This window comes from Papio anubis, chromosome 13 (assembly GCF_008728515.1).
Source record: "Papio anubis isolate 15944 chromosome 13, Panubis1.0, whole genome shotgun sequence".
Lineage (NCBI taxonomy): Eukaryota > Metazoa > Chordata > Mammalia > Primates > Cercopithecidae > Papio > Papio anubis.
The window spans coordinates 1821428-1846626 of record NC_044988.1 but is presented as its reverse complement, the minus strand read 5'-3'; the positions used below and the strand labels follow the sequence as shown (position 1 = coordinate 1846626).

The 25199-nt window shown below is 45.7% G+C and overlaps 1 protein-coding gene and 1 long non-coding RNA gene across 5 annotated transcripts in view; both read left to right on the top strand.

The window, feature by feature from the left end:
• The first annotated feature begins 1863 nt into the window (after nucleotides 1–1863).
• SLC35D2 (solute carrier family 35 member D2) overlaps nucleotides 1864–25199 on the top strand; it is a 62441-nt gene continuing 39105 nt past the window's right edge. Inside the window, exons 1-4 of one of the 4 annotated variants that reach the window (XM_003912014.4) lie at nucleotides 1868–2115; nucleotides 16052–16085; nucleotides 20441–20527; nucleotides 24743–24810. In XM_003912014.4, coding sequence (XP_003912063.1) covers nucleotides 1958–2115; nucleotides 16052–16085; nucleotides 20441–20527; nucleotides 24743–24810 — 347 coding nt within the window. In that variant the 5' untranslated portion in view covers nucleotides 1868–1957. Of the gene's footprint in view, nucleotides 2116–2292; nucleotides 2481–16051; nucleotides 16086–17343; nucleotides 17379–20440; nucleotides 20528–24742; nucleotides 24811–25199 lie in introns of those variants that run through there. The other 3 variants (XM_009189252.4, XM_021927741.2, XM_017949307.2) reach the window with 3 other exon arrangements.
• On the top strand, nucleotides 3152–4894 carry LOC116269980. Its single transcript, XR_004177774.1, has 2 exons — nucleotides 3152–3638; nucleotides 4734–4894. It is a non-coding gene; the product is annotated as an uncharacterized LOC116269980 (long non-coding RNA).

The following is a 25199-nucleotide window of genomic DNA, read 5'->3' as shown; positions in this document are numbered from 1 at the left end:
TCTGGGCTCACCTCCTCAAGAATCCACTTAAAGCCTGTGTACTTATCTAAGAGTATAGCAAATTGGTTTTCTTTTTTCATCAGTTATTTCTGGTAGATCTTTAGTTGTGTGTTTGCAATGGCAAGGGTCAGCCTGTCCTACCCTTGTGCAGAAGAATATCGCAAGCAACTCCTTAGCGTGAGTTGCTATTTAAACAGGGTAAGGATGGGATTTTGACAGCGAGTTAAGGTCCTGGAAGTATGTATATACAAGCAAACTAAATGCAAGTATGATGAAGGCTGTCATTAAGTGACTTCAAAGTATTCTTTTTGCAGTCAAAATATTTGGAGACTCACAAGAAAACTGAATGTTCTGAGGAAATTAACCAAAATGATTTCCTGTTCAAGTTGAATATGGATTCATTTTCTCTTTTAAAACGGACTTAACATGTTTTTCTTTCTTGTTTTGGGTAACTTGGGCTCTTCTGGTCTTTTTAATGCTAGCTAATTTTCACGAGTTCTGCTTAATTCTTATCAGGGCTGAATATGTTTCCCAGTTTTCATTCTCCTGGTTGTTTAGTGCCTAAGAGTAGAAAAACAATTCTCTGCGCATCTATATAGTTGGGCCCCAACTTTTATTTAACTTGAAATCTTCAGTTTTTCTAAGAAGCTAAAAGTTTATATATATATATATATATATATATATATATACACACACACATATAGTTGTTGTTTTTAAATTCATTTTTTTTTTTTTTTTGAGACGGAGCCTTGCTCTGTCGCCTGGGCTGGAGTGCAGTGGCGCGATCTCAGCTCACTGCAAGCTCCGCCTCCCGGGTTCACGCCATTCTCCTGCCTCAGCCTCCCGAGTAGCTGGGACCACAGGCGCCGCCACCACGCCCGGCTAATTTTTTGTATTTTTAGTAGAGACGGGGTTTCACCGGGTTAGCCAGGATGGTCTCGATCTCCTGACCTCGTGATCCGCCCGCCTTGGCCTCCCAAAGTGCTGGGATTACAGGCGTGAGCCACTGCGCCCGGCCAAAAGTTCATTTTTTTTTAAAGACTGACAAGACTAGGCGGTTCTGGGAAGCTCTCCTTCAACTGACCTGACCCGAAGGCAAAGGGCCCTCCACGAGGAGTGGACCTGCTACAAAGCACCCAGAGGACACCCAAGTCCCAAGGCTTCACCCACCTTACTCCTAGCCACTCCACTCCTAGATATTTATTTAAGAAAAACGAAAACACAGGTCCCACAAACGCTCACGAATTTTCATGGAAGCATTTTTCCTAAGGGTCCTAAACGAAACAACCAAGGGAGACACAATTTGTGATACTACTCAACGATTAAACAAACCACATGGTCGAGTCCACAACATGGAGTGAAAAACCCTGAGACCACACGCTCATTCATAAATTCTAGAAAGCACCCTGTTTATTTGAAATTCCGGAAACGGCAAACCTAACCTGCAGCAATAGTCATCCATGAGATGCGGGCGTTAACTTCAAAGGGGCAGCAAGGGGAACTTTTTGGGGCGATGGAAATGTTCTGTTTTGAGTGGTTACTCGGTGGATGCCTTTGTCGAAGCTCATCTGAAACTATGGACTGGCAAGATGTGTACACTTCATTGCACGTAAATTACACACTAAACAAAAAAGTTGTAGGAAACAAAAAAAAGCAGAACAAGTCCTGAGACGTACTGAAGCGTTTCTCTCCAGGAAAGTCTGGAGGAAGGCAGCGCTTTTCAACTCCCCCACGCGCTTCTGGCCCTGGAGACCGGAGGAGGTGCCTGGAGCCCGGGTGAAGCGCACCGCGCAGGGTCCTCCCGCGCCGGCCTCGGGGCGCCGGCAGGGGGCGGGCCGGGACCTGGGGTTGCGCCGGGCTCTTCCTGTTCCTGCCGCGCCCTCTTCCCCGGCCCGGCCGGGCGGGACCAGTGCGCGGCCGGGGCTGGCGAACGGCGGGGTCCGCGCGGCCGCGGGAGATGACGGCCGCCTGCCAGGCCGAGGCCGAGGGCGCTGGCGGGGAGCCCGGCGCGGCGCGGCTGCCCTCGCGGGTGGCCCGGCTGCTGTCGGCGCTCTTCTACGGGACCTGCTCCTTCCTCATCGTGCTGGTCAACAAGGCGCTGCTGACCACCTACGGGTGAGGCGGGGCCCGGGGCCGGGGGTCTGCGGGAGTGCGGGGCTGCCCCTGCCCTCCGTGCGCTTCAGCCGCGCCCGGGACAGGGCGGGTGGGGACAGGGACCCCGGAGTCTCAGCCGGGCACAGTGGCGGAGTTTCCCAGGCGCCCTCTGGAACTCGCGCAGTTTTCCACACTCAGGCCACAACCTGAGAACGTCGTTCTCCTCTTCCTGAGCGCGCCTGCCCTGCTGCGGGGCGCCCCGTCCTCGGCGGGCTGGGGGAGCTCAGACAGATGCTTTCACGCACCCAGCGAGCTGAAAACAGGGATTCCAGTGCCTGCTTCGAAGGACGCAGTTCCCTACACAGATCTCCGTGTTCAGCGGTCAGGTACTCCTGAGCCCATAAGTCTGTACTGATTGACTGTTCATTCTCAGATGACCAGCGTGTTCAGGGAAAACTCGGGAAAACAATTGGAAGTTCATACGAAGTACTTTTTTGGATTAGTGTGAAGTAAACCAGCAAATCTGTGCTGTCTGGAACCTATTTGTAAGGACTAGAAAATCCTGCTTAATTCTGCTACCATTGTAGCGGCACTGACAAAATTGTGGATTTAGACCTAGCTCCACCAGTTAACAGCTGTCTCTTTGGACCAGTCTCATCGTCAACAATTTTTTTTCAGATGCAAAAAAACTGAATGATTACAATCGGGTTAATTACCTTCCAGGGCTCTGCGCGAGCTGTTACACGTGAAGGCTGTTTGTAAACTCTACTGTGTTACAAGAATGTGCCATCAACATTTCAGAGGCCAAAGAGACCTAGAGAGTGTCTTAGCTAGAGAGTCTCTTAGGGTATCAGCTTTCTTATTTTATGTATATATACCGATTGAGCTTATGTGGGTCTCAGTTTTCTCGAATATAAAATAAGAAAGCGGAGGCTGGATGAGGTGGTTTGCACCTGTAATGACAGCATTTGGGAGGCCAAGGCAGGCATATATATATATATAATAAATAATATATAATATATATTATAAAATATATAAATATATACATATAGTGTGTGTGTATATATATAAAATTTTTTTGAGACAGGGTTTCACTCTGTTGCCCAGGCTGAAGGGTAGTGACACTATCATGGCTTGCTGCAGCCTCGACCACCTGGGTTCTAGCAGTCCTTCTGCCACAGCCCCCGGAGAAGCTGGGACCATCGGTGTGCACCACTACACCGGCAGTTTTTTTGATTTTTTTGTAGAGGTGGGGTCTCAGTGTGTTTCCCAGGCTGGTCTTAAACTCCTGGACTCTAGGGCTGCTTTGGCCTCCCAAAGTGCTGTGATTACAGGTGCAAACGATCATCCAGCCTCACCTTTCTTATTTTATATTCGAGAAAACTGATATCCACATAAGCTCGATTGGTTGCACCTCCAACAGATATTTATTAAGCACCTACTAAATACTGAGCCCACCGCAAGCACCAGGGAAGCCTCTGTGAACAGCACAAAGTCCCTGCTGTGGAGATTCTGCTTCAGTGGTGGAGACAGAAAACAAACAAGTAGGTTCATGAATAAACGAGACACTCTCGGATCTGACATGAGAGTGCTGGGCTGGAGTAGCTGTCACAGAGCATTCCAGGTAGAAGTGAGCAGCACGTGTGCAACGTGCTGACGTGGGCACGAGCTTGGCTGCTGGAGGAACAGAGAGAAGGTCACTGTGCCTGGGAGGGGGAGGTAGGCCGGGAAGGCGGGAGTCAGCTCTTTCTCTCATTCGGTGGCTTTCACTAAGCACTTGTGATGTACCAGCACTGTTCGAGGAGAACACTGTTTTCCCACTGTTCTTGGGAAAGAGAAGTGAAGAGAGCAGATCAGAATCCTTAACTTCATGGAGCTGCATCCTTGTGAACCAATAAATAAGCCAGTAACATTTACATTATGTCAGATGTGACCAAGGTGCTGGAGAAAAAATAAGACAGGAAAGGGAGTGAGGGAGAGAGGGAGGAGAGAATATGCAGTGTGAGCGTGATCAGTGGAGCCTCAGGAGGAGTTGGCATTGGAGCCATGACCCGGAGTGAGGTGGGGACGTAAGCCACACTGGGGGACGGGGGGAAGAGCATTCCAGGCCTGGAGGAGTGAAGAGTTTGAATGGGAATGGTACCAGATGGGGTCTGAGAGTAATGGATTGCTGGCCTGTGTGGGGCCTTTGGAGGCCACCGTGAGGGCTCTGGTGTCAGCTCTGAGTGAGATGGGAGCCACGCGAGGTGTTGGGGCAGGGGAATTACATGATCTAAATCACTCTGGCTGCTGTGTTGAGAGCAGATATCTGGGGACCAGGGTGGAAGGATGAGACGGGATCAATAGTTGTAGTTTCATGCTAAATGCAATTGGAAGTCCCTTGGAAGGTTTTGACATGGGAGTGACGTGACACAATGTGTGTGATTAAGAAGATGTCTCTGGCTGGCAGGCAGGTGGAGAACTGACAGTACTGGCAGCAGGGACAGGGGTTGGAAGCCGCTGCAGGGCTGCAGGTAAAGACGGCATGGACTGGGCAGGGCAGAGCAGCAGCGGTAAAAGGAAGGGATGGATTTGGGATTTTTTTTTGGTGATCCTGTGGCCGTCAGTATTCTTGGCAAGGTCTCTCCTGTGTATTACAGCCTGCTGCCTGGCGTCCATGGGAAACACAGCCCTGCCTCAAGGAAATGAACATGGACATACTGTACCTAAACCTGGAGCATTTGACAGGGAAGCGAATGAAGGAAAAAGAAAACTTAAACACGATAAAAAAAAAAAAAAAAGACCGAGTGCGGTGGTTCACGCCTGTAATCCCAGCACTTTGGGAGCCTGAGGCGGGCAGATCATGAGGTCAGGAGTTTGAGACCAGCCTGGCCAGCATGGTGAAACTCTGTCTCTACTAAAAATACAAAAAAAAAAAAAAAATTAGCTGGGCATGGTGATGCACGCCTATAATCCCAGCTACTTGGGAGGCTGAGTCAGGAGAATCATTTGAACCCAGGAGGTGGCAGTTGCAGTGAGCTGAAATTGTACCACTGCACTCCAGCCTGAGCAATAGAGCAAGACTCAGTCTCAAAAAAAAAAAAAGGAAAAAAAATACCAGAAAAAGAGAATGCTATTAATGGGCTTGTTTGGGAGTGGCCAGTCATTATGCCAATGATAGTTGAAGATAAGTCTTCATTTTGTGCACTTGAGTGAGCAGGGTGCTGACTGGCCATGGCAGTCAACGCCTCCAAAACCCAAGTCCTCTTGTTGGAAGCAGGCGCCGGCAAACCATGGTTAGTGCTTTGAAGATGAAGGGCAGTGTTCAACCAGGAAGAATTACGATATAAGACACCTGCTAAGAAAGGCTCTAAGGGCTGGGCGCAGTGGCTCACGCCTATAATCCCAGCACTTTGGGAAGCTGAGGTGGGTGGATCACCTGAGGTTAGGAGTTTGAGACCAGCCTGGCCAACATGGTGAAACCCCGTCTCTACTAAAAATACAAATATTAGCCGGGCGTGGTGGCAGGTGCCTGCAATCCCGGCTACTTGGGAGGCTGAGGCAGGAGAATCGCTTGAACCTGGGAGGCAGAGGTTGTGGTAAGCTGAGATCATGCCGTTGCACTTCAGCCTGGGTGACAGAGTAAGACTCTGTCTCAAAAAAAAAAAAAAAAAAAAAAAAAGGCTCTAGCCTTTCTATCTTTAAATTATTGAGTTTCATGATTGAAGGAGAAAATGGAGTTCTTGCCTTAGAAAGGCCAAAACCCTCATAATCCTTTTAAATAAACATTCCACATTTCTGTAATGTAATATACAGTTGGAGAACCCTGTTCACATAACATTGTTCATTCTTTCCTCTCAAAATGCTTTAAGCACACATTACTGAGGGGAGGAGGACTGGGGTGATGTGGTTACAGCAATAAACTATAGAAATCGGATCCAAGCGTGAGCTGTCTGAGGATAGAGTGTTGTGTTGTAGGATAGAAGAAAGGACCTTTTGGTAGTTACCTAATTCGCAGGGTCATGGGAATGTAACTCAGGGGATACTTTTTCCTCTTTCATTTTGGGCAGATTGTTTCTGGTCAGGGTACAAAATGAATGGGTGATCTTAGTGATTTGTTAGTTTTATAATTCATTGTAATGCCAGATTTACCTGGTTGGACAGAGAGACCTTTGAAGGCTGTGAGAACCTTTTAAGGTGAGAGGGGAAAATAAGGGCATTTAAGAGTTTGTGGCCAGTTAGTTATGCTCTTTTTTTTTTTTTTTTTTTGAGACAGGGTCTCACTCTGTCACCCAGGCTGGAGTGCAGTGGGGCACCATCACAGCTCACTTCAGCCTCTACCTCCTGGGCTCAAGTGATCTTCCCACCTCAGCTTCCTGAGTAGCCAAGACTACAGGAGTGTACCACTACACCCGGCTAATTTTTGCTTTTTTTTTTTTTTTTTTTTTTTTCATAGAGAGGGGTTCTTGCCATGTTGCCCTGGCTGGTCTTGAACTCCTGGGCTCAAGCAATCCGTCCGCGTTGGCCTCTTGAAGGGCTGGGATTATAGGCGTGAGCCCCCACGCCTGGCTTGGTTATACTCTTGGTCCTTTGGATCAGGTTCATAAGGGTTGTACAGTTGTCCTGGAGTTGTGGAGTTTTTTCTCTTCTTTCTTTTGAGACTGGGTCTTGTTCTGTCAACCAGGCTGGAGTGCAGTGGCATGATCAAGGACAGCAGCCTCTACCTCCTGGGCTCAGGTGATCCTGTCACCTCAGCCTCCTGAGAAGCTGAGACTACAGGTGTGCACCACCACTCCAGGATCATTTTTGAATTAAAAAAAATTTTGTTTGAATTTTTAATTTTTGTAGAGATGGGGTTTTGCTCTATTGCCCAGGTTGGTCTCAAATGCCTGGGCTCAAGTGATCTTCCTGCCTTAGCCTCCCAAAGTACTGAGATTACTAGAGTAAGCCACCATACCAAGCTGGTCTTTTCTGCTTTAATATTATGTAATATTGTACTCCTAGTCTATGACATGGAAGAATTTACTAATGATGCTTAATAAAAATATCTAACTTTACTGTATTCATTTCAACAAATATTTGCTCAGCATTTGCTATATATGTTTAGTATGCATCCCAAGGCTTTGAGGTTTTTTTTTTTTTTTTTTTTTTTAGACAGGGTCTTACTCTGTCACCCAGGCTGGAGTGCAGTGGTGCAATCTCAGCTCACTGGAACCTCTGCTGGCTCAGACAATCCTCCGAAGTCAGCCTCCTGAGTTGCACGCCACCATGCCCAGCTAATTTTTTTTTTTTTTTTTAAAGAAATGGAGTCTCAATATGTTGATCAGGCTGGTCTCGAACTCCTGGGCTCAAGTGATCCACCTGGCTTGGCCACCTAAAGTGCTGGGATTACAGGCGTGAGCCACTGTGCCTGGTCTAGACACAGTAATTTCCGAACCTGCCCAGTAGTCTCAATCACTTGGAGAAGTTTTTTTCATAGAAGGTACTGAATTGGAATCCTCAGTGGTGGGAAGTGTAATTCTGTATCCCAAACCAAAAGCAACTCCTGATGTGCTCTTACTTTAATGAAAACCTGACTCTGTCCTGAAGATGTTGCTCCCTTTACCTGCCTCAATGGAGCTGGATCTTTGCCTTACCCACCAGGCCTGGACCAGGAGATAGGATTGGGTCCTCCTAGCTCCCAGCTACTCATGCTCTGTTGAGACTCTGGATGTGCCATCCTTTCTGTCCCCTGTGGAACGGTGCCCGAGCTTCTGGTGACTGATTCTGTAAGTCTTAGCCTTCCTCTCGACCTAGCTCAGGTCACCCTTCCTGTGGCTTCAGGGCCCACATGCTGCAGTGTCACAGTCTACTCTGGTCTCCAGCAAACTCTCTTGAACCTTGCTTTCCACGACTGCTGCCAGGACCCTCTCCTTACAAGGGTCAAAGTCAAAATAACAATGTGCAGACAAGGCTCTAAATTGAATGTTTTATTTGGGAAGAAAGAATTGCAGTGTCAGTCATCCATGCAAGCTGGGTGGTCTTTGGTATGTCTGAAGAACGAAGAGAAGGTTTGAGGTTTTGCTGAAAAAGAAGAAATGTTACATACTCTGCTGGGAGAAGGTTTCTTGGTACTGTCAGGGTTTGGGGAGCTGGCAAGCAATGACTGGTGAGTGAAGGTGGTGGCAAAATTAGTCTTGGAGTTGCAGCAAGTGGTCTCAGAAGCTGGAGATAAAACTGGTTTCAGGTTACAACAAGCAGTTCCAGCAGTTGGGCTTGCAGACAGTTACATTCGTGAGCAACGTTTTATAGCCTGAGTGCTTTTCCTACCTGGCTACTGTTTTAGTTTGGTAGGACAACAGTGGCCCATTTCGGATGATCAGCGGTAACGCGAGTAACCGCACCTCTCCAAGATCTCCAGGCTGTCCAGCTTGGCCTCCCCAGGCCTCCTCCTCACTCCCTTCTCACTGCTGTGACTGTGCCTCCTGGCATCATTTCCCTGCTTGGTCCGCTGCGAGCCACTCTAGGAGGGGCACGTGAGACTCTTTTCCTCTCACCTCCGCCTGCACTTGTCTTCTGCTTGCTGCTTTCAGCACCTGAGCAGCTCTGAGTGTTGTGAGCCAAAAACCACATCCGGCTGGCTGGTTTACTTTTCAATTGTCGACCCCATGGCCGGGCGCAGTGGCTCACACCTATGATCCCAGCACTTTGGAAGGCTGAGGCGGGTGGATCCCTTGAGGTCAGGAGTTCAAGACCAACCTGGTCAGCCAACATGGTGAAACCCTGTCGCTACTGAAAATACAAAAATTAGCTGTGCCTGGTAATCCCAGCTACTCAGGAGTGCAGTGGTGTGATCTTGGCTCCCTGCAACCTCTGCCTCCCAGGTCCAAGCAATTCTCCTGCCCCAGCCTCCCAAGTAGCTGGGATTACGAGCACCTGCCACCACTCCTGGCTTATTTATTTATTTATTTATTTATTTTGAGTCAGAGTCTCTCTCTGTTGTTCAGACTGGAGTGCAATGGCGCGATCTTGGCCCACCGCAACCTCCACCTCCCGTGTTCAAGCAATTCTCCTGCCTCAGCCTCCCAAGTAGCTGGGATTACAGGCACCCACCACCACGCCTGGCTAATTTTTATTTTTTTATTTTTTATTTTTTTTGAGACGGAGTCTCGCTCTGTCACCCAGGCTGGAGTGCAGTGGCCGGATCTCAGCTCACTGCAAGCTCCGCCTCCCGGGTTTACGCCATTCTCCTGCCTCAGCCTCCCGAGGAGCTGGGACTACAGGCGCCCGCCACCTCGCCCGGCTAATTTTTTTTATGTTTTTTAGTAGAGACGGGTTTCACCGTGTTAGGCAGGATGGTCTCGATCTCCTGACCTTGTGATCCGCCCGTCTCGGCCTCCCAAAGTGCTGGGATTACAGACATGAGTAGAGATGGGGTTTCACCATATTGGCCAGGCTGGTCTCTTGGCCAGGCAGGTGTTGAACTCCTGACCTCGTGATCCACCTGCCTTGGCCTCCCAAAGTGCTGAGATTACAGGCCACTGTGCCTCGCTAATTTTTTTTTTTTTTTTGAGATGGAGCCCCACTCACCTCAGCTGGGATGCAGTGGCCTGGCCCCTGCTCACTGCAACCTCCACCTCCTGGGTTCAAGCAATTCTCCTGCCCAAGCCTCCCAAGTAGCTGGGATTACAGGGCCTGCCACTACGCCAGCTCATTTATTGTATTTTTAGTAGAGACGGAGTTTCACCATGTTGGTCAGGCTGGTCTCGAACTCCTGACCTCGTGATTCACCTGCCTCAGCCTCCCAAAGTGCTGGGATTACAGGCATGAGCCACTGCGCCTGGCCAATTTTTGTATTTTTAGTAGAGACGGGGTTTCACCATGTTGGCCAGGCTGGTTTTGAACTCCTGACCTCAAGTGATCCACCCGCCTCGGCCTTCCAAAGTGCTGAGATTACAGGAGTGAGCCACCGCGCCTGACTCCCCAGCTAATTTTTGTATTTTTAGTAGAGACGGGGTTTTGCCATATTGGCCAGGCTGGTCTCGAACTCCTGACCTCAAGTGATCCACCTGCCTCGGCCTGTCAGAGTGCTGCGATTACAGGTGTGAACCACCACACCCAGCCAGAATCAGAAGCCTCTTGAAGGAGTTCTCTTCTCATGATCTTCACTTCTTCATGTTCACATCTACAAGAACACAGTTAAAACATTGGGGATACAGAAATGAGCAAAGAAGACAATAATAATTCCCACTACCTGGGATCAGTACCTTTTTTTTTTGAGATGGAGCTTTGCTTTTGTTTCCCAGGCTGGAGTACAATGGCGTGATCTTGGCTCACAGCAACCTCCGCCTTCTGGGTTCAAGCGATTCTCTTGCCTCAGCGTCCTGAGTAGCTGGGATCACAGGCATGCGCCACCACGGCCAGCTAATTTTTGTATTTTTAGTAGAGATGGGGTTTCATCATATTGGCCAGTCTGGTCTCAAACTCTTGATCTCAGGTGATCCACCTGCCTTGGCCTCCCAAAGTGCTAGGATTATAGGCGTGAGCCACTGTGCCCAGCTGACAGCACCTTTTTAAAGAAAAGTTATTCTGTTGTGATTATTATAAAGAATTCAGGTGGGCAGATCACCTGAGGTCAGGAGTTTGAGACCAGCCTGGCCAACATGGCGAACACACATTGCTACTAAAAATATGAAAATTAGCCGGGCATGGTGGTGGGCACCTGTAATCCCAGCTACTTGGGAGGCTGAGGCAGGAGAATTGCTTGAACCTAGGAGGCGGAGGTTGCAATGAGCTGAGATTGAGCCACTGCGCTCCAGCCTGGCTAACAGAGTGAGATTCCATCTCAAAAAAAAAAGAATTCAAACAAAATAGAAATATTAGGGTGAAATTTAAAAAAAATTTACTGTAACGAACATGAGGCAACAATTTCAGACATCTTTTTGGATGGATGGATATAGATAAATAGGTGGAGACACAGAAACATAAATGAATCACTTGTTTTTGAGGTGAAGTCTGGCTCTGCTGCCCAGGCTGGAGTGCAGTGGCGCGATCTCGGCTCACTGCAAGCTCCGCCTCCTGGGTTCAAGCGATTCTCCTGCCTCAGCCTCCCAAGTAGCTGGGACTGCAGGTGCCCACCACTACGCCCGGCTAATTTTTGTATTTTTAGTAGAGACGGGGTTTCACCATGTTGGCCGAGATGGTCTTGATCTCTTGACCTCGTGATCCGTCCACCTTGGCCTCCCAGAGTGCTGGGATTACAGGTGTGAGCTGCCGCGCCTGGGCGAGAGGCTCAAGTTTTTAAAGAAAAAAAGGACATATCAAGGGTGGGGTGATTACAAAAGTGATTTGTCAGGAATTCTCATTGGTTCGCAGAAATATCATTGGTTAGTGATTGGCTACACATTGTTGAACTCTAGGGTGTATGGCATTTTATTGCTATTTGGTATCGGTCTAGTGCCCACATAGTAAGTGGCTTTAAGAGGTAATTATTGAGCCGGGGGTGGTGGCTCTTGCTTGTAATTTCAGCACTTGGGAGGCCGAGGCGGGTGGATCACCTGAGGTCAGAAGTTCAAGACCAGCTTGGTCAACATGGTGAAACCCCATCTCTACTAAATATACAAAAATTAGCCGGGCGTGATTGTGAGTGCCTGTCATCCCAGCTATTTGGAAGGCTGAGGCAGGGGAATCACTTGAACCCAGGAGGCAGAAGTTGCAGTAAACCGAGATCGTGCTATTGTACTCCAGGCTGGGCAAGAGCGAAACTCCATCTGAAAAAAAAAGAGAAAACAGCCCGGGCGCGGTGGCTCAGGCCTGTAATCCCAGCACTTTGGGAGGCCAAGGCGGGCAGATCACGAGGTCAAGAGTTCGAGACCAGCCTGGCTAATATGGTGAAACCCCATTTCTACTAAAAATACAAAAAATTAGCTGGGCGTACTGGCAGGCGCCTGTAATCCCAGCTACTCGGGAGGCTGAGGCAGGAGAATTGCTTGAACCTGGGAGGTGGAGGTTTCAGTGAGCTGAGATCGTGCCACTGCACTCCAACCTGAGTGACAGAGTGAGACTCCTTCTCAAAAAAAAAAAAAAAGTAATTATTTAGTTCGAAGAGTAGTGACATGGCTGCTGTTACATTCCAGGGCCTCTGTGGGCCTGATAATTCCTTAGATAAAACGTTTCTTTTCCCCCACAATCCCAATTGTCTCAAAGACGTTTTTTGTGGTTTTATGATACGATCAAGTCTCATGCAATACGTACGGGTTTGTTTTTTTAGTTTCTTTTAATGTAGAAAATTTCCCTATCCCACTCCCTCCTCGTGATTTGACTTTTTGAAAATCCTGGACCAGTTGTTTTGTAAAATGTCCCACATTTTGGATTGTCCAGTTTACCTTTGAAGTCTCAATGAACTTATCTTCCTCTATTTTCTAACTGGAAGTCAGATCTAAAGACTTTATTTCATTTGGTTTAAACATTTTTGGCAAGAATACTTGATATAGCTACCCTGGGAACTTCATCTTGCACCGTTATCAGGAGTGGCCGCAGCATGGGTCATGCTGGCTGCACTTGCACAGTTTTATTTAGATGGGGATTGCCATAGCATGCGTGTATGAAATTTAGTTTTAACTGAACTGAATGGAGAAAAGAGAAGTAGAAGTTCAACTGAAAGAATTATTGACTTTCAAATATGTTTCTTCACTACAAGGATTAATATGTCTTAAAAGATCCCTCTAAATGTAAGAGGTGTAGGATCAATAAAAAATATTAAAAAGCTAAAGTCATTGAGTTTCTTTTAGACCCAGTGTTTCAAATTTTTTTTTTTTTTTTAAGACAGCGTCTTGCTCTGTCACCCAGGCTGGAGTGCCGTGGCATGATCTCAGGTCACTGCAGCCTCTGCCTCCCAGGTTCAAGCGATTCTCCTTCCTCAGTCTCCCGAGTAACTGGGATTACAGGTGTGTGCCACCGCATCTGGCTAATTTTTGTATTTTTTGGTAGAGATGGGGTTTCACCATGTTGTCCAGGCTGGTCTCAAACTCCTGACCTCAGGTGATCCACCCGCCTTGGCCTCCCAAAGTGCTGGGATTACAGGCGTGAGCCACCACATCTGGCCTATTGAGTAGTTTAATAACTCAGTAAGGTGGTTCAACTTAAATGATAGAATAGAATTCAATGTAAAGTTATGGAATCTAGTCTTCTGAATTCCAGGCCTAGTAACTAGCCCCGTATGGTGGGGATTTTCTGTCTTCCAGATCGATTTATCTTTTAGGATTGTTTTCGTCTGCGTGCACTACGATCGCCTCAGGTGTTGGTAACTGCATTTGCAGCAGTCGCCTTGTAGCTCCTGGTTGTTTTAAACGTATTTCCTTATGTGGCAGTTAGGTTGTTTGGTCTTAGTTGGTTTGCTTAGGTCTGCAATGCTTTCTTTTAATCTCCTTTGACTGTCATATCAATTCAACGTTGAGCTTTTGTTTTATTGGTTTTATTTTTTCTGAGATGTTCTATGGCCTGAAGCAATTAGCAAGACTTCCTTCTCTTCCATGCCTTAAATGTTCTTCTAGGCTGGGCTCTTTGACTTATCTTCGATGAGCCTTTTTGTTGTTGTTTTACTGTTTGTTTATTTTTTCAGTTTGTTTATTTTTTTGGAGACAGAGTCTCACTCTGTCGCCCAGGCTGGAGGGCAGTGGCACGATCTCGGCTCACTGCAACCTCTGCCTCCTGGGTTCAAGTGATTCTCATGCTTCAACCTTCTGAGTAGTTGGGACTACAGGTGCCGGCCACCACGCCCGGCTAATTTTTTGTTTTTTAGTAGAGATAGAGTTTCACCATGTTGACGAGGCTGGTCTCGAACTCCTCACCTCAGGTGATCTTGCCTCGGCCTCCCAAAGTGTTGAGATTATAGGCATGAGCCACCGCTCCCAGCCAGGTGACCCTTTTTGTTGTTGTTTTACTGTTTGTGTATATTGTTGCCTTGTGATTTTGCTTCATGTTACTGGTTGTATTCTCAGAGGCGTAGGAAGTATGTTGGGAAGTGATGCTAGGAAGCAGAATCAGGCAGAGGGAGAAGTCGGGCTTTGAGGCAGTCACAGCAAAGGCTTCATCCCAGGGGCTCTTGGGTGGTACTGGCTCTGCAGAGCTGTCCTGAATTGGGGCAGGGGTGTAGCTGTTATACTCCGGCAGAGACCAACAGTTAAAATGCAGGCCATGCTCAGGGAGTGGACATGCTACTATCAGGCAGCTTTCTGCAGCAGAGGACCCAGCTGTGGAATGGTTGCTTCCGTGTGGAAGGGAGTATATGGGTGGCATGACCCAGCACTGACTAGAATTAATTTTATTTGCATGGTGGTACTGTCCAGCCATTCATTCTGTTTTCTCTGATAAGGTAGGTTTGTTCTTTATTCTCTTCCTAGCCTGTCTGAGATAGGTGAGTTTCCCTTCTGACATACAGATGGAGGGTTGAGTTTTGTGGGGTATTCCAGCTTTGTGAGTAGCCTGAGAAATGACTGGGAGCCAGTGAAGGGTTGAGCCAGTGCAGGTGCGGTCCTGCCTTATTAAATATGATGTGAGGTAGGGGTCAGGAGTCTGCATGCAAATCACCCAGTGCCGTTTGCTAAAAGATCGTCTTTTCCCCACTGCTCTGCTGCGTCATCTATGTCATAAATTGTCATAAATCAGGTGTCTGTACATGCGTGTCCCTGTCTTGACCTGTGTTCTTTCCCATTGTCCCATTGGTTTCTCTTTGTGTAAATACCACACAGTCTCATTTATTGTAATTTGAAAATGAATCCTGACATCCATTAGAGTCATTCCTCTGACTTCGTTTATCTTCAGGATTGTCTTGGGTGATATGTTTGTGATCTTTGCCTTTCTTTTCATTCAGCTTTAGGATCAGATTGTCAGTTTCCACAAAATATCTGCCGATATTTCTGCTGAGATTGCACTGATTCTATAAATAAGTTCGGGGATAATGGACCTCACTACAATATCGAGTTTCCAACCCATGACCTTTATTTAGATCTTTAATTTTGAGAATATTGGTGTATACTTTTTTATACAGATGCCTTTCTTGCAAATCTTTGATTAGATTTGTTCCTGGGCATATTATCCTTTAAAACTAATATAATGAATCACTATGTAGCCCTTACCCAGTGTCCACAACCTTGCTGCATTAGTATCCCTCTCCCACTCACTCCACCATCGCCCCCCAGAGTATTTTGAAGTAAATTAAAAATATATCATGTTTAGCTGGGCACGGTGGCTCCTGCCTATAATCTCAGCCCTTTGGGAGGCCGAGGCGGGCAGATCATTTGAGGTCAAGAGTTTGAGACCAGCCTGGCCAACATGGTGAAACTCTGTTTCTACTAAAAATTACGAAAATTAACTGGGCGTGGTAGTGCACGCCTGTAGTCCCAGCTACTCGGGAAGCTGAGGCAGGAGAATCGCTTGAACCTGGGAGGCGGAGGTCACAGTGAGCTGAGATCGTGCCACTGCACTCCGGCTTGGGTGACAGAGTGAGACTCCATCTCTCTCTCTCTCTCTATATATATATACACACACACACACACACACACTGATATATATATATAGAGAGAGAGAGATGGAGCATAATATATATATATTATATGTATATGTATGTATGTAATGTTTAGCTGGGTGTGGTGGCACGCCTCTGTGGTCCTAGCTACTAGGGAGGCGGAGGTGGAAGGATGGCTTGAGCCACCACACCACTGCACTCCAGCCTGGGTGACAGGAAGCTGAGGTGGGAGCATCTTCTGAGCCCAGAAGGTTGAGACTCCAATGAGCCATGTTTACACCACTGCATTCCAGCCTGGGCAACAGAGCAAGACACTGTCTTAAAAAGAAAAAAAAAAAAAAAAGAATTAAATGAAAAGTGAACCATTTGATCCATTTTCATTTTCTCAGACTTTTTAATAACTTGTCATTATTTATTATGTACTATCTTCAGATTTTTATATTTGCTCAACTGATTTGTTGTTCTTCTTTGTAGTTTCCCGTCACCAATTTTCCTTGGAATTGGACAGGTGAGTGAAAAAAAAAATAGAATTAACCTCTTATTTTGTCATCAGTGTTCATAATGACATTTTAAGTCCTTTTGTTTAAAGCTGTGGTTGCAAATTTATTCAGCTGGCAGAGGACCAGAGGGTCATGGTACTCCTGGTGAGACAACAGGACATATTGACACTTTATTTCAGTCTACAATTTAAGAACAATTGTATTTATGGGAAAAACAGCTTCTTATTTTAAGTTCCTTAACTGAATTTAATTACTGTAAAGCAGGGGGCTACGAGACTCAGAGCCTCCAAGGCCTGGCGGGTAACACATGAGTTGATTGAGGACTGGGTAGGAGAGAGAATACTTGTCCCACTTAAAGTGTGAGCTTGATACTTAGTTTAAGCCATTGTGCCTGATAGGAAAAGGGTTGGGAGATGGGGTGGGACCCACCATGCTGCCCTTATTATCAGCATCAGAAGGTTTTCAAGAGAAAGAGAGTTTGAATTTTTTTTTTTTTTTTGAGACGGAGTTTTGCTCTTGTTGCCCAGGTTGGAGTGCAATGGCACTATGTCGACTCACTGCAACCTCTGCTTCCTAGGTTCAAGAAATTCTTCCAGCTCAGCCTCCCAAGTAGCTGGGATTACAGGCAGCTGCTACCACGGCCAGCTATTTTTGTATTTTCAGTAGAGATGGGTTTTTGCCATGTTGGTCAGGCTGGTCTCGAACTCCTGACCTCAGGCGATCCGCCCGCCTTGGCCTCCCAAAGTGCTGGGAATACAGGTGTGAGCCACCGCGCTCGGCTGAGAGTTTGAGTTTTTACATAAAGTCTTCAAACTCGTACATGTTGGCAATAGATTCGAATTTTTACAAAACTCCCTAGGTGCTAAACAAAACATGTTTGCAGTTTGCTTCCTGAAGTTTGTGATTTTTGCTCTGAAGTACACGGATGAGCTTTCAAACTATGCCCATTTGGCAGTTTCTGAAATTTCCCATTTATGTTAATTTGTGACTTGTTTATTCTTGTGGTTATATACTGGCGATTTCCATATAAATAAATAGTAACAGACAACAATGTTTTTTGTTTGTTTTGATTTTGATTTAATTCATAGAGGGAAAAGGTTAACAGTATGAAAATAGTATCTGTTAACTAAATTTTTAATTGTGAATCTGGGTAAACATTCTTCTTTTTTTTTTTTTTTTGAGACTGAGTCTCACCCTGTCACCCAGGCTGGAGTGCAATGGCGCGATCTCGACTCACTGTAACTGCCTCCCGGGTTCAAGCGATTCTCCTGCCCCAGCCTCCCAAGTAGCTGGGATTACAGGTGCGCACCACCATGCCCAGCTAATTTTTTGTATCTTTAATAGAAACAGGGTTTACCATGTTGTCCATGATGATCTCGAACTCCTGACCTCGTGATCCACACACCTCGGCCTCCCAAAGTGCTAGGATTACAGGCATGAGCCACTGCGCCTGGCCAAATAAACATTATTCTGATTAAATGTCTTGCTAATCAATACCTTTTTGCAACATCATTTTAGGGAGAAGCAATTATAACAAGAATTTTCTTAGAGTAAAAAAAGTATCTTTATATTTCAGTGTAAAATGTTAGAAAAAAATCGTTTAAAAAAAAAGCTGACAGTGAAAGCAAGCCTTATAATCCAATAACACTTTGGGAGAGCCGAGAACAAATGAATCAAGATCAGGAAGATGAGACCATCCTGGCTAACACTGTGAAAGCAGCGTTTCTACTAAAAGTACAAAAAAACTAGCTAGAGCGATGGCGGGCACCGTTAACTCGGGAACAGAGAGCGGAGAAATGGTATGAACCAGGAGACTTACCAGTGAGCTGAGATCCTTTACTGCACTCGAAGCCTGGGGACAAGGAAAATGAACTCCGTCTCAAAAATCAAGGCCAGACGCGGTGACATCATGCTATAATCCTAACACTTTGGGAGACTGAGGGAATTGAATTGGATCACTTGATCAATAGTTTGAGACCAGCCTGGACAAGCATAGTCACCCTCAGTCTAAAATAAAAAATGGCGGAGGTGGCCGAACTTCACCGGGAAAAGCAGAAGGTTGCAGTGAGCGAGATTCGCACCTGCTCCGCTAGCCTGGGTGACAAGCAAGACTCTGTCTCAAAAAAATCGGTGATAAAGGTGCCGCTTGTAGTCTCTAAGTGAAATGAATTAGACACTCTTTGGCTTTAAAGAAACATACCTAAAGGTGAAAAACCTTTCTGATTCCCTAATTTGAGGTTAGAGGCCGGTTAGACCTAATTTTAAAAGTCCGAGTTACATTTAAGTAAATATACTTAAAAAAGTATGTTATTTTGGCGCATTCTATTTTCTTTTTTTTTTTTTGGCCAGTGTCTGGCTCCTGTTGCCCAGGCTGGGTGCAGTGTGGTGTGATCTTTGGTTCACGCACCCACGCTTCACGCTTCTGGGCTCAAGTGATCCTCCTGCCTCAGCCTTTCAAGTAGCTGGGACTACAGTTATGCACCACCACACTGACTAATTTGGCCAGCATTTTTTGTGAATGGGGTTTTAGCCATGATGTAGGCTGGTCTTGAACTTCTGGGCTCAAGCGATCTGCCCACCTTGGCCTCCAAAGTGTTGGGATTATGAAACGTGAGCCACCTCATGGCCAATGTTGGCTGTAAGAATTGTAAGCAGAGACATAGGAAGTACAAAGTACATTATAATTCAGGGTGGGCTTAATTACATAAATATATGATAAGTGTAAGTTTATGGCACTCAGAACCAAGTATAGGATTATCATCATGTTGAAGGAGTCTTACATTTGCATCCTAATATGGAAGGGTGAGTAAGTTCCCAACTTGCATGAAGATGATGTTAATTTTTATTTCATATGACGATATGGGAACATTTCCCCGTATACTAAGACTCCAGATTAGGAGGATGTGATGAGACATTTTTGCTATGCCAGCTGGATTGAAAAGTAAATCTGTCTTTAAACTTTTTTCCCTCTTTGTTGGTCCTCTGTCTTATGGAAATAATGGACTTGTTAAAAAATATGCCTAGGAGTAGAGTTTCTTTTATTTTTTTTTTTTTTTTTTTTGAGGCAGTCTCGCTCACCCTTAGGCTGGAGTGCGATGGCGGATCTCGAGAAGCTCACTTACGAATGCTTTCCGGGTTCACGCGCCATTCTCCTGCCTCTCCAGCCTCGGTAGCTGGGACTACAGAGGCGCCCGCCACCGCGCCGGCTAGTTTTTGTATTTTACCCCAGGCCAAGAGGCGAGGGGTTTCACCGTGTTAGCCAGGATGGTCTCGATCTCTGACCCGTGTGATCAGCCGTCCGGCCTCCCCAAAGTGCTGGGATTACAGGCCCGAGCCACAGCGACACAGAGTTTCTTTTTAAAGGATGTTCCCATGCCTTTATGGGGGAAGGTGACCGTATGTTTAGCATATGGGAAATATGGTCCAGGATCAATGTGTCCCTTCACTGACTGTGATAAACTTTTGCATTGTCACTGTCAAGGGGGACATTCCCCTTTCTCCCTCTCCCACAGTTCCATTCCTAGAGAGCCCCTTGAATAATAATGGCGTATGTGTAGTCTATTGGATAGCCTGCTTTTTGAGAGAGTCTTGCTTTGTCTCCCAGGCTGGAGTGCAGTGGCATGATCATGGCTCCTGGAAGCCTTGACATTAGGTGATCCTCCCTGTATTATCCTGAATAGCTGGCACCACAGATCACCAAGACTGGCTAATTTTTTGTATTTTTTTATAGAGATGGGTTTTCACCATGTTGCTTAGGCTGGTCTTGAACTCCTAGGCTCAAGTGATCTTCCTGCCTCGGCTTCCCAAAGTGCTGGGATTACAGGCATGAGCCATGGCACCCAACTGATATTACCTTTTTTTTTTTTTTTTTTTTTTTTTTTTTTGAGACAGTGGTGTGATCTTGGCTCACTGCAACCTCGGCCTCTCAGGTTCAAGCGATTCTCCAGCTTCAGCCTCCTGAGTAGCTGAGTAACCATTCTGCGTCTGCCAGCATGCCCAGCTAATTTTTGTTTTTTAGTAAAGACAGGGTTTCATCATGTTTGCCAGGCTGGTCTTGAACTCCTGACCTCAAGTAATCCACTCATCTTGGCCTCCCAAAGTGCTGGGATTATAGCTGTGAGCCACCATGCCCTGCCCAACATTACATTTTTTGCCTAGAGTTCTGATGGAATCTGTACTGTGGCAAGAAAAACAATTTTAATATTCTAAGAAATAGTTATTTTTTTCTGGAACCTAGAAAATGAATTTTTTGCTATATTTCTTTTTGATGAATGTGTTTTCTTCTGATGAGGTCATTGCACCTCAATCAATCTTTGCAGATATTTTGCTGAAGTTTCTCTCTCCCCTTTTCTCTTTTCTTCAGATGGCAGCCACCATAATGATACTATATGTGTCCAAGCTAAACAAAATAATTCACTTCCCTGATTTTGATAAGAAAATTCCTGTAAAGGTATGTAATGAAAAGTATATGTGACTGTGATAGAAGATGTGAAAATACACATTGATTATAGAGTACAGGTCCATTTCTATACACACTGTACTTCCTGCCTGTACTGGATATAAACTTCTTTTTTTGTTTAAGATGGACTCTCGCTCTGTCGCCCAGGCTGGAGTGCAATGGTGCGATCTTGGCTCACTGGAATCTCCGCCTCCTGGGTTCAAGTGATTCTTGTGCCTCAGCCTCCTGAGTACGTGGGATTACAGGTGCCTGCCACCATGCCCAGCTAATTTTTTTGTGTGTGTATTTTTAGTAGAGATGGGGTTTCACCATGTTGGTCAGGCTGGTCTCAAACTCCTGACCTCAAGTGATTCATCCACCTTGGCCTCCCAAAGTGCTCGGATTACAGGTGTGAGCCACCGTGCTTGGTCAAGAAACTTTTTAGTAAAGATTGTATATCGCTTAGTTGTCCATTTATGTAATGCATATAGTAGTAAAAGTATGTGCTTAACAACTGACATCAAATCAATGAATATTGTGTGTCTTCTGAAGTGAGAGAACTCTAAATTAGGGATTGGCAAACTTTTTGGTAAAGGATCAGACCATCTCTTGCAATTATTCACCTCTGCCACTGTACCATAAAAGTAGCCCTTGATGACATTGAAATGGGTTGATGTTCATGTGTTCCAATAAAACTTTATTTACATAAATAAGAGCTGGTCTGGATTTGGGCCCTCGTTTACTGATTTCTATTTTCAGTTTTCATTTTATCCTGGCCTGACAAAAGCTGTGAGTGGAATGAAGAATGCAGTTTGATATACATAGAAATACGCAGTGTTTTCCATCCTGGAACTAGAAACAGAAAATCTGCCATTCCTTCCTGGACTGTGGAATGGAACTAACGTTTGTTGAACAGTTGCTGGGTTCCAGACATTAGGTCAGGCATTTAATTCTTAGACCAGTCCTATACAACAGGTGGTATCAAATGGATTATGACAGCATTTAGGTTTAAATCAGACTGTCAGTTCCCTGAGGGTGAGGACCTCATGTGGCTGGTTTGCTGCCTTTCTCTAATGCTTGGAAAAATGCCAGCATCTAGCCCTGGATTATTTATCAGACAGACTAAAGAAGCACATGCTTACAGCATCAGTAACCAGGGGAGCCCAGTGTGGTGGCTCACGCCTATAATCCCAGCGACTTGGGAGATCAAGGCAGGAGGATCGCCTGAGGCCAGGAGTTGGAGGTCAGTGTGGGGAACATAGTAAGACGTTGTCTCAAAAAAAAAAAAAAAAAAAAAAAAACAGGTGCGGTGGCTCATGCCTGTAACCCCAGCACTTGGGAGACTGAGGCAGGCGGATCACGAGGTCAAGAGATTGAGACCAGAAAGCAACATGGTGGCTTGCGTCTCACAATAAATTAAAATGCTGGGCGTGGTGGCACGCCTCGCCTTCAGTCCCAGCTACTCAGGAGGCTGAGGCAGGAGAATAAAGCTTGAACCACACACAGGAGCGAGAGGTTGCGATAAAGCTAAGGTCATGCCACTGCACTCCAGCCTGGAGCAACAAGTGGAGGAGCCCATCTCAAAAAAAAAAAAAAAAATTCGGGGCTCAGAAAAGAAGAAAAATGCAGGTTGAGAGTATATGAAAGCTGTCAACCTAATCATCATGAGAAAAACCAGAATATTACTGGGCTTACTGACTTATTTTATCTTATAGTATAATTTTAAAACATTTTAAAATGGTAAAATCTATACATAGAGAAAAAGGCATCCTATTTGAATGTGTAATTGAATGACTAATTACCCTTGTAAACCATTACTTAGGTCATGAAATGGGATCACAAAGTCTTCCTTACCCACTATCCTAACTTTTCTAACAATAATTTTCTTGCTTTCTTTGTAGTTTTTCTAAATCTGGATGCATCCCTAAATTCTTTTTTTTTTTGAGACGGAGTTTTGCTCTTGTTGCCCAGGTTGGAGTGCAATCTCAGCTCACTGCAACCTCCAACTCCCAGGTTCAAGCGATTCTCCTGCCTCAGCCTCCTGAGTAGCTGGGATTATAGGCATGCACCACCACGCCCCACTAATTTTGTATTTTTAGTAGAGACGGGGTTTCTCCATGTTGGTCAGGCTGGTCACGAACTCCCAACCTCAGGTGATCCGCCCACATTAGCCTCCCAAAGTGCTGGGATTACAGGCTTGAGTCACCGCACCCAGCCACATCCCTAAATTCTATAGTCTCGTTTTACCTGCTTTTGAACTTGAGATAAAGGGGATCTAACTCTATGTTCTTTTGTATCTGGCTTCTTTCACTTAATATTATGATAGTGAAATTCATCCGTGTTGTGTGTGGCTGTATTCTTTTATTTTCATTGTATGAATATATCACAATTTACTTATCTGTTCTATTATTCATGGTAATTTGGATATTTCCAGTTTGGGGGCTAGAAAAATAAAAAGTACCACCCTGAACATACTTAAAAGTTGGACTCTGGCATCCATGTGTTAGCTGGGGCTGCCATAACAAAATACCCCTGGCCAGGTGGCTTCAACAACAGAAATGGATCTCCTCGCAGTTCTGGAGGCTGGAAGTCCAGGACCTAGGTGCTGGCAGGGTTGACTTCCGGTGAGGCTTTGCTTCCTGGCTTACAGACAGCCACCTTCTCACTGTGCCCTCAATGGTCTTTCCTCTGTGTGTGCACTCCTGGTATCTCTTCCACTTCTTTTTCTTTCTGTTTTTATTTTCATTTTTATTATTATTTTGAGACAGGGTCTAGCTCTGTCACCCAGGCTGGAGTGCGGTGGTACATCCACACCTCAAACTCGTGGGCCCAAGTGATCCTCCTGCCTCAGCCTCCCAAGTAGCTGGGACTACAAGCATTTGTTACCATGCCTTGCTAATTAAAAAATTTTTTTTTTGTAGAGACAAGGTCTCACTATGTTGCCAGGGCTGGTCTTGAACTCCTGGGCTTAAGCTGTCTTCCTCTGTCGGCCTCCCAGAGTGTTACAATTACAGGTGTGAGCCGCCGTGCCTGGCCTCTTCTCTTCATATAGGGACACCAGTCTTGTTGGGCTAGGGCTCTCCCACTATGCCCTCATGTAACCTGACTTCCCTTGGTTAAGACCTCATCTCCAAATACAGTCACATTGGGGATTGAGGCTTCAACATGTGAATGTGGGGAAAACCAAGATTCAGTTCATAACAGTGCCTATGAGTGAGGAATGTGTCTATCAGGGAGTGGAACTGCTGGCCCTGGGGCGTGCATATCTTCAGCTTCAATCTGTAAAGTTGAACAGTTCTTCTTGGTGGCTGTACCAGTTCACCTTCTGACAAGTGTGCATGAAAGTCCCTGTTGCTTCATATTCTTGGTATGTGAGTCATATTACATTTTGCTAATCTGGGTTGGGTGAGGTGGCTCACACCTGTAATCCCAGCACTTCGGGAGGCTGAGGCAGGCAGATCACCTGAGACCAGGAGTTCAAGACCAGCCTGGCTACCATGGCAAAACCCCATCTCTACTAAAAATACAAAAAATTAGCCGGGCATGGTGGCGGGTGCCTGTAACCCCAGCTTGGGATTACAGGAGACTCAAGAGACTGAGGCAGGAGAATTGCTTGAACCTGGGAGGTGGAGGTTGCAGTGAACCAAGATCACACCATTGCACTCCAGCCTGGACAATAAGAGCAAAACTCTGTCTCAAAAATAAATAAATACATCAATAAATAAATTTTATTAATCTGGTGGGTGTGTTGTGACATCTTATGGGCTTTAATTTGCATTTCCCTGATGACTAGTGAGGAGGAGCCCCTTGTCTTTTTTTTTTTTTTGAGATGAAGTCTTGCTCTATTGCCCAAGCTGGAGTGCAGTGGCGCGATTTTGGCTCACTGCAACCTCTGCCTCCCGGGTTCAAGCAATTCTCCTGCCTCAGCCTCCTGAGTAGCTGGGACTACAGACGTGTGCCACCACCCCCAGCTAATTTTTGTATTTTTAGTAGAGATGGGGTTTCGCTATGTTGGTCAGGCTGGTCTCAAACTCCTGACCTTTTGATCCACCTGCCTTGGCCTCCCAAAGTGCTGGGATTACAGGCGTGAGCCACCATGCCGCACCAAAATCATTTTTTTAATGTCTGTTTGAATATCCTGTCTGGTGAAGTATCTGTCACCATTTTTATATGTGAAGGAAAATGCTTATTGGAGTTCTAACTAAATATTCATTTTTTTTATTGAAGCTGTTTCCTCTGCCTCTCCTCTACGTTGGAAACCACATAAGTGGATTATCAAGCACAAGTAAATTAAGGTAGAGTGCGGGATAATGGCTAGTTCCTCACCTCTGTGCTGCCAATGTTACAAAGACTAAGTTTCATTTTGCCATTGATAGTTCTGCTACTATATGGAAGACAATAATATTCAGTAATTTAAGAAAGTAAGGTGGAGTTTTGAGTTTAATTGGCCAATGATTTTAGGAATGTTAAAAAGCTTTTTTTTTTTTTATTATATTCAAGCCTGAACATAGAATATGAGAGCTGTAGACATTAAGGTAGAGAAGGTCTGATTTATCCAGGTACGACTGTTGGTATGAATATGATTTTGTGTGACTTTTGGTTTCGTCTCCGTTTTATAAGAGCAGGAACATCTCCTCAGGCTTGGTGTAGACCAGGTTTGGTGCAGGGAAGAATAAATGACAGA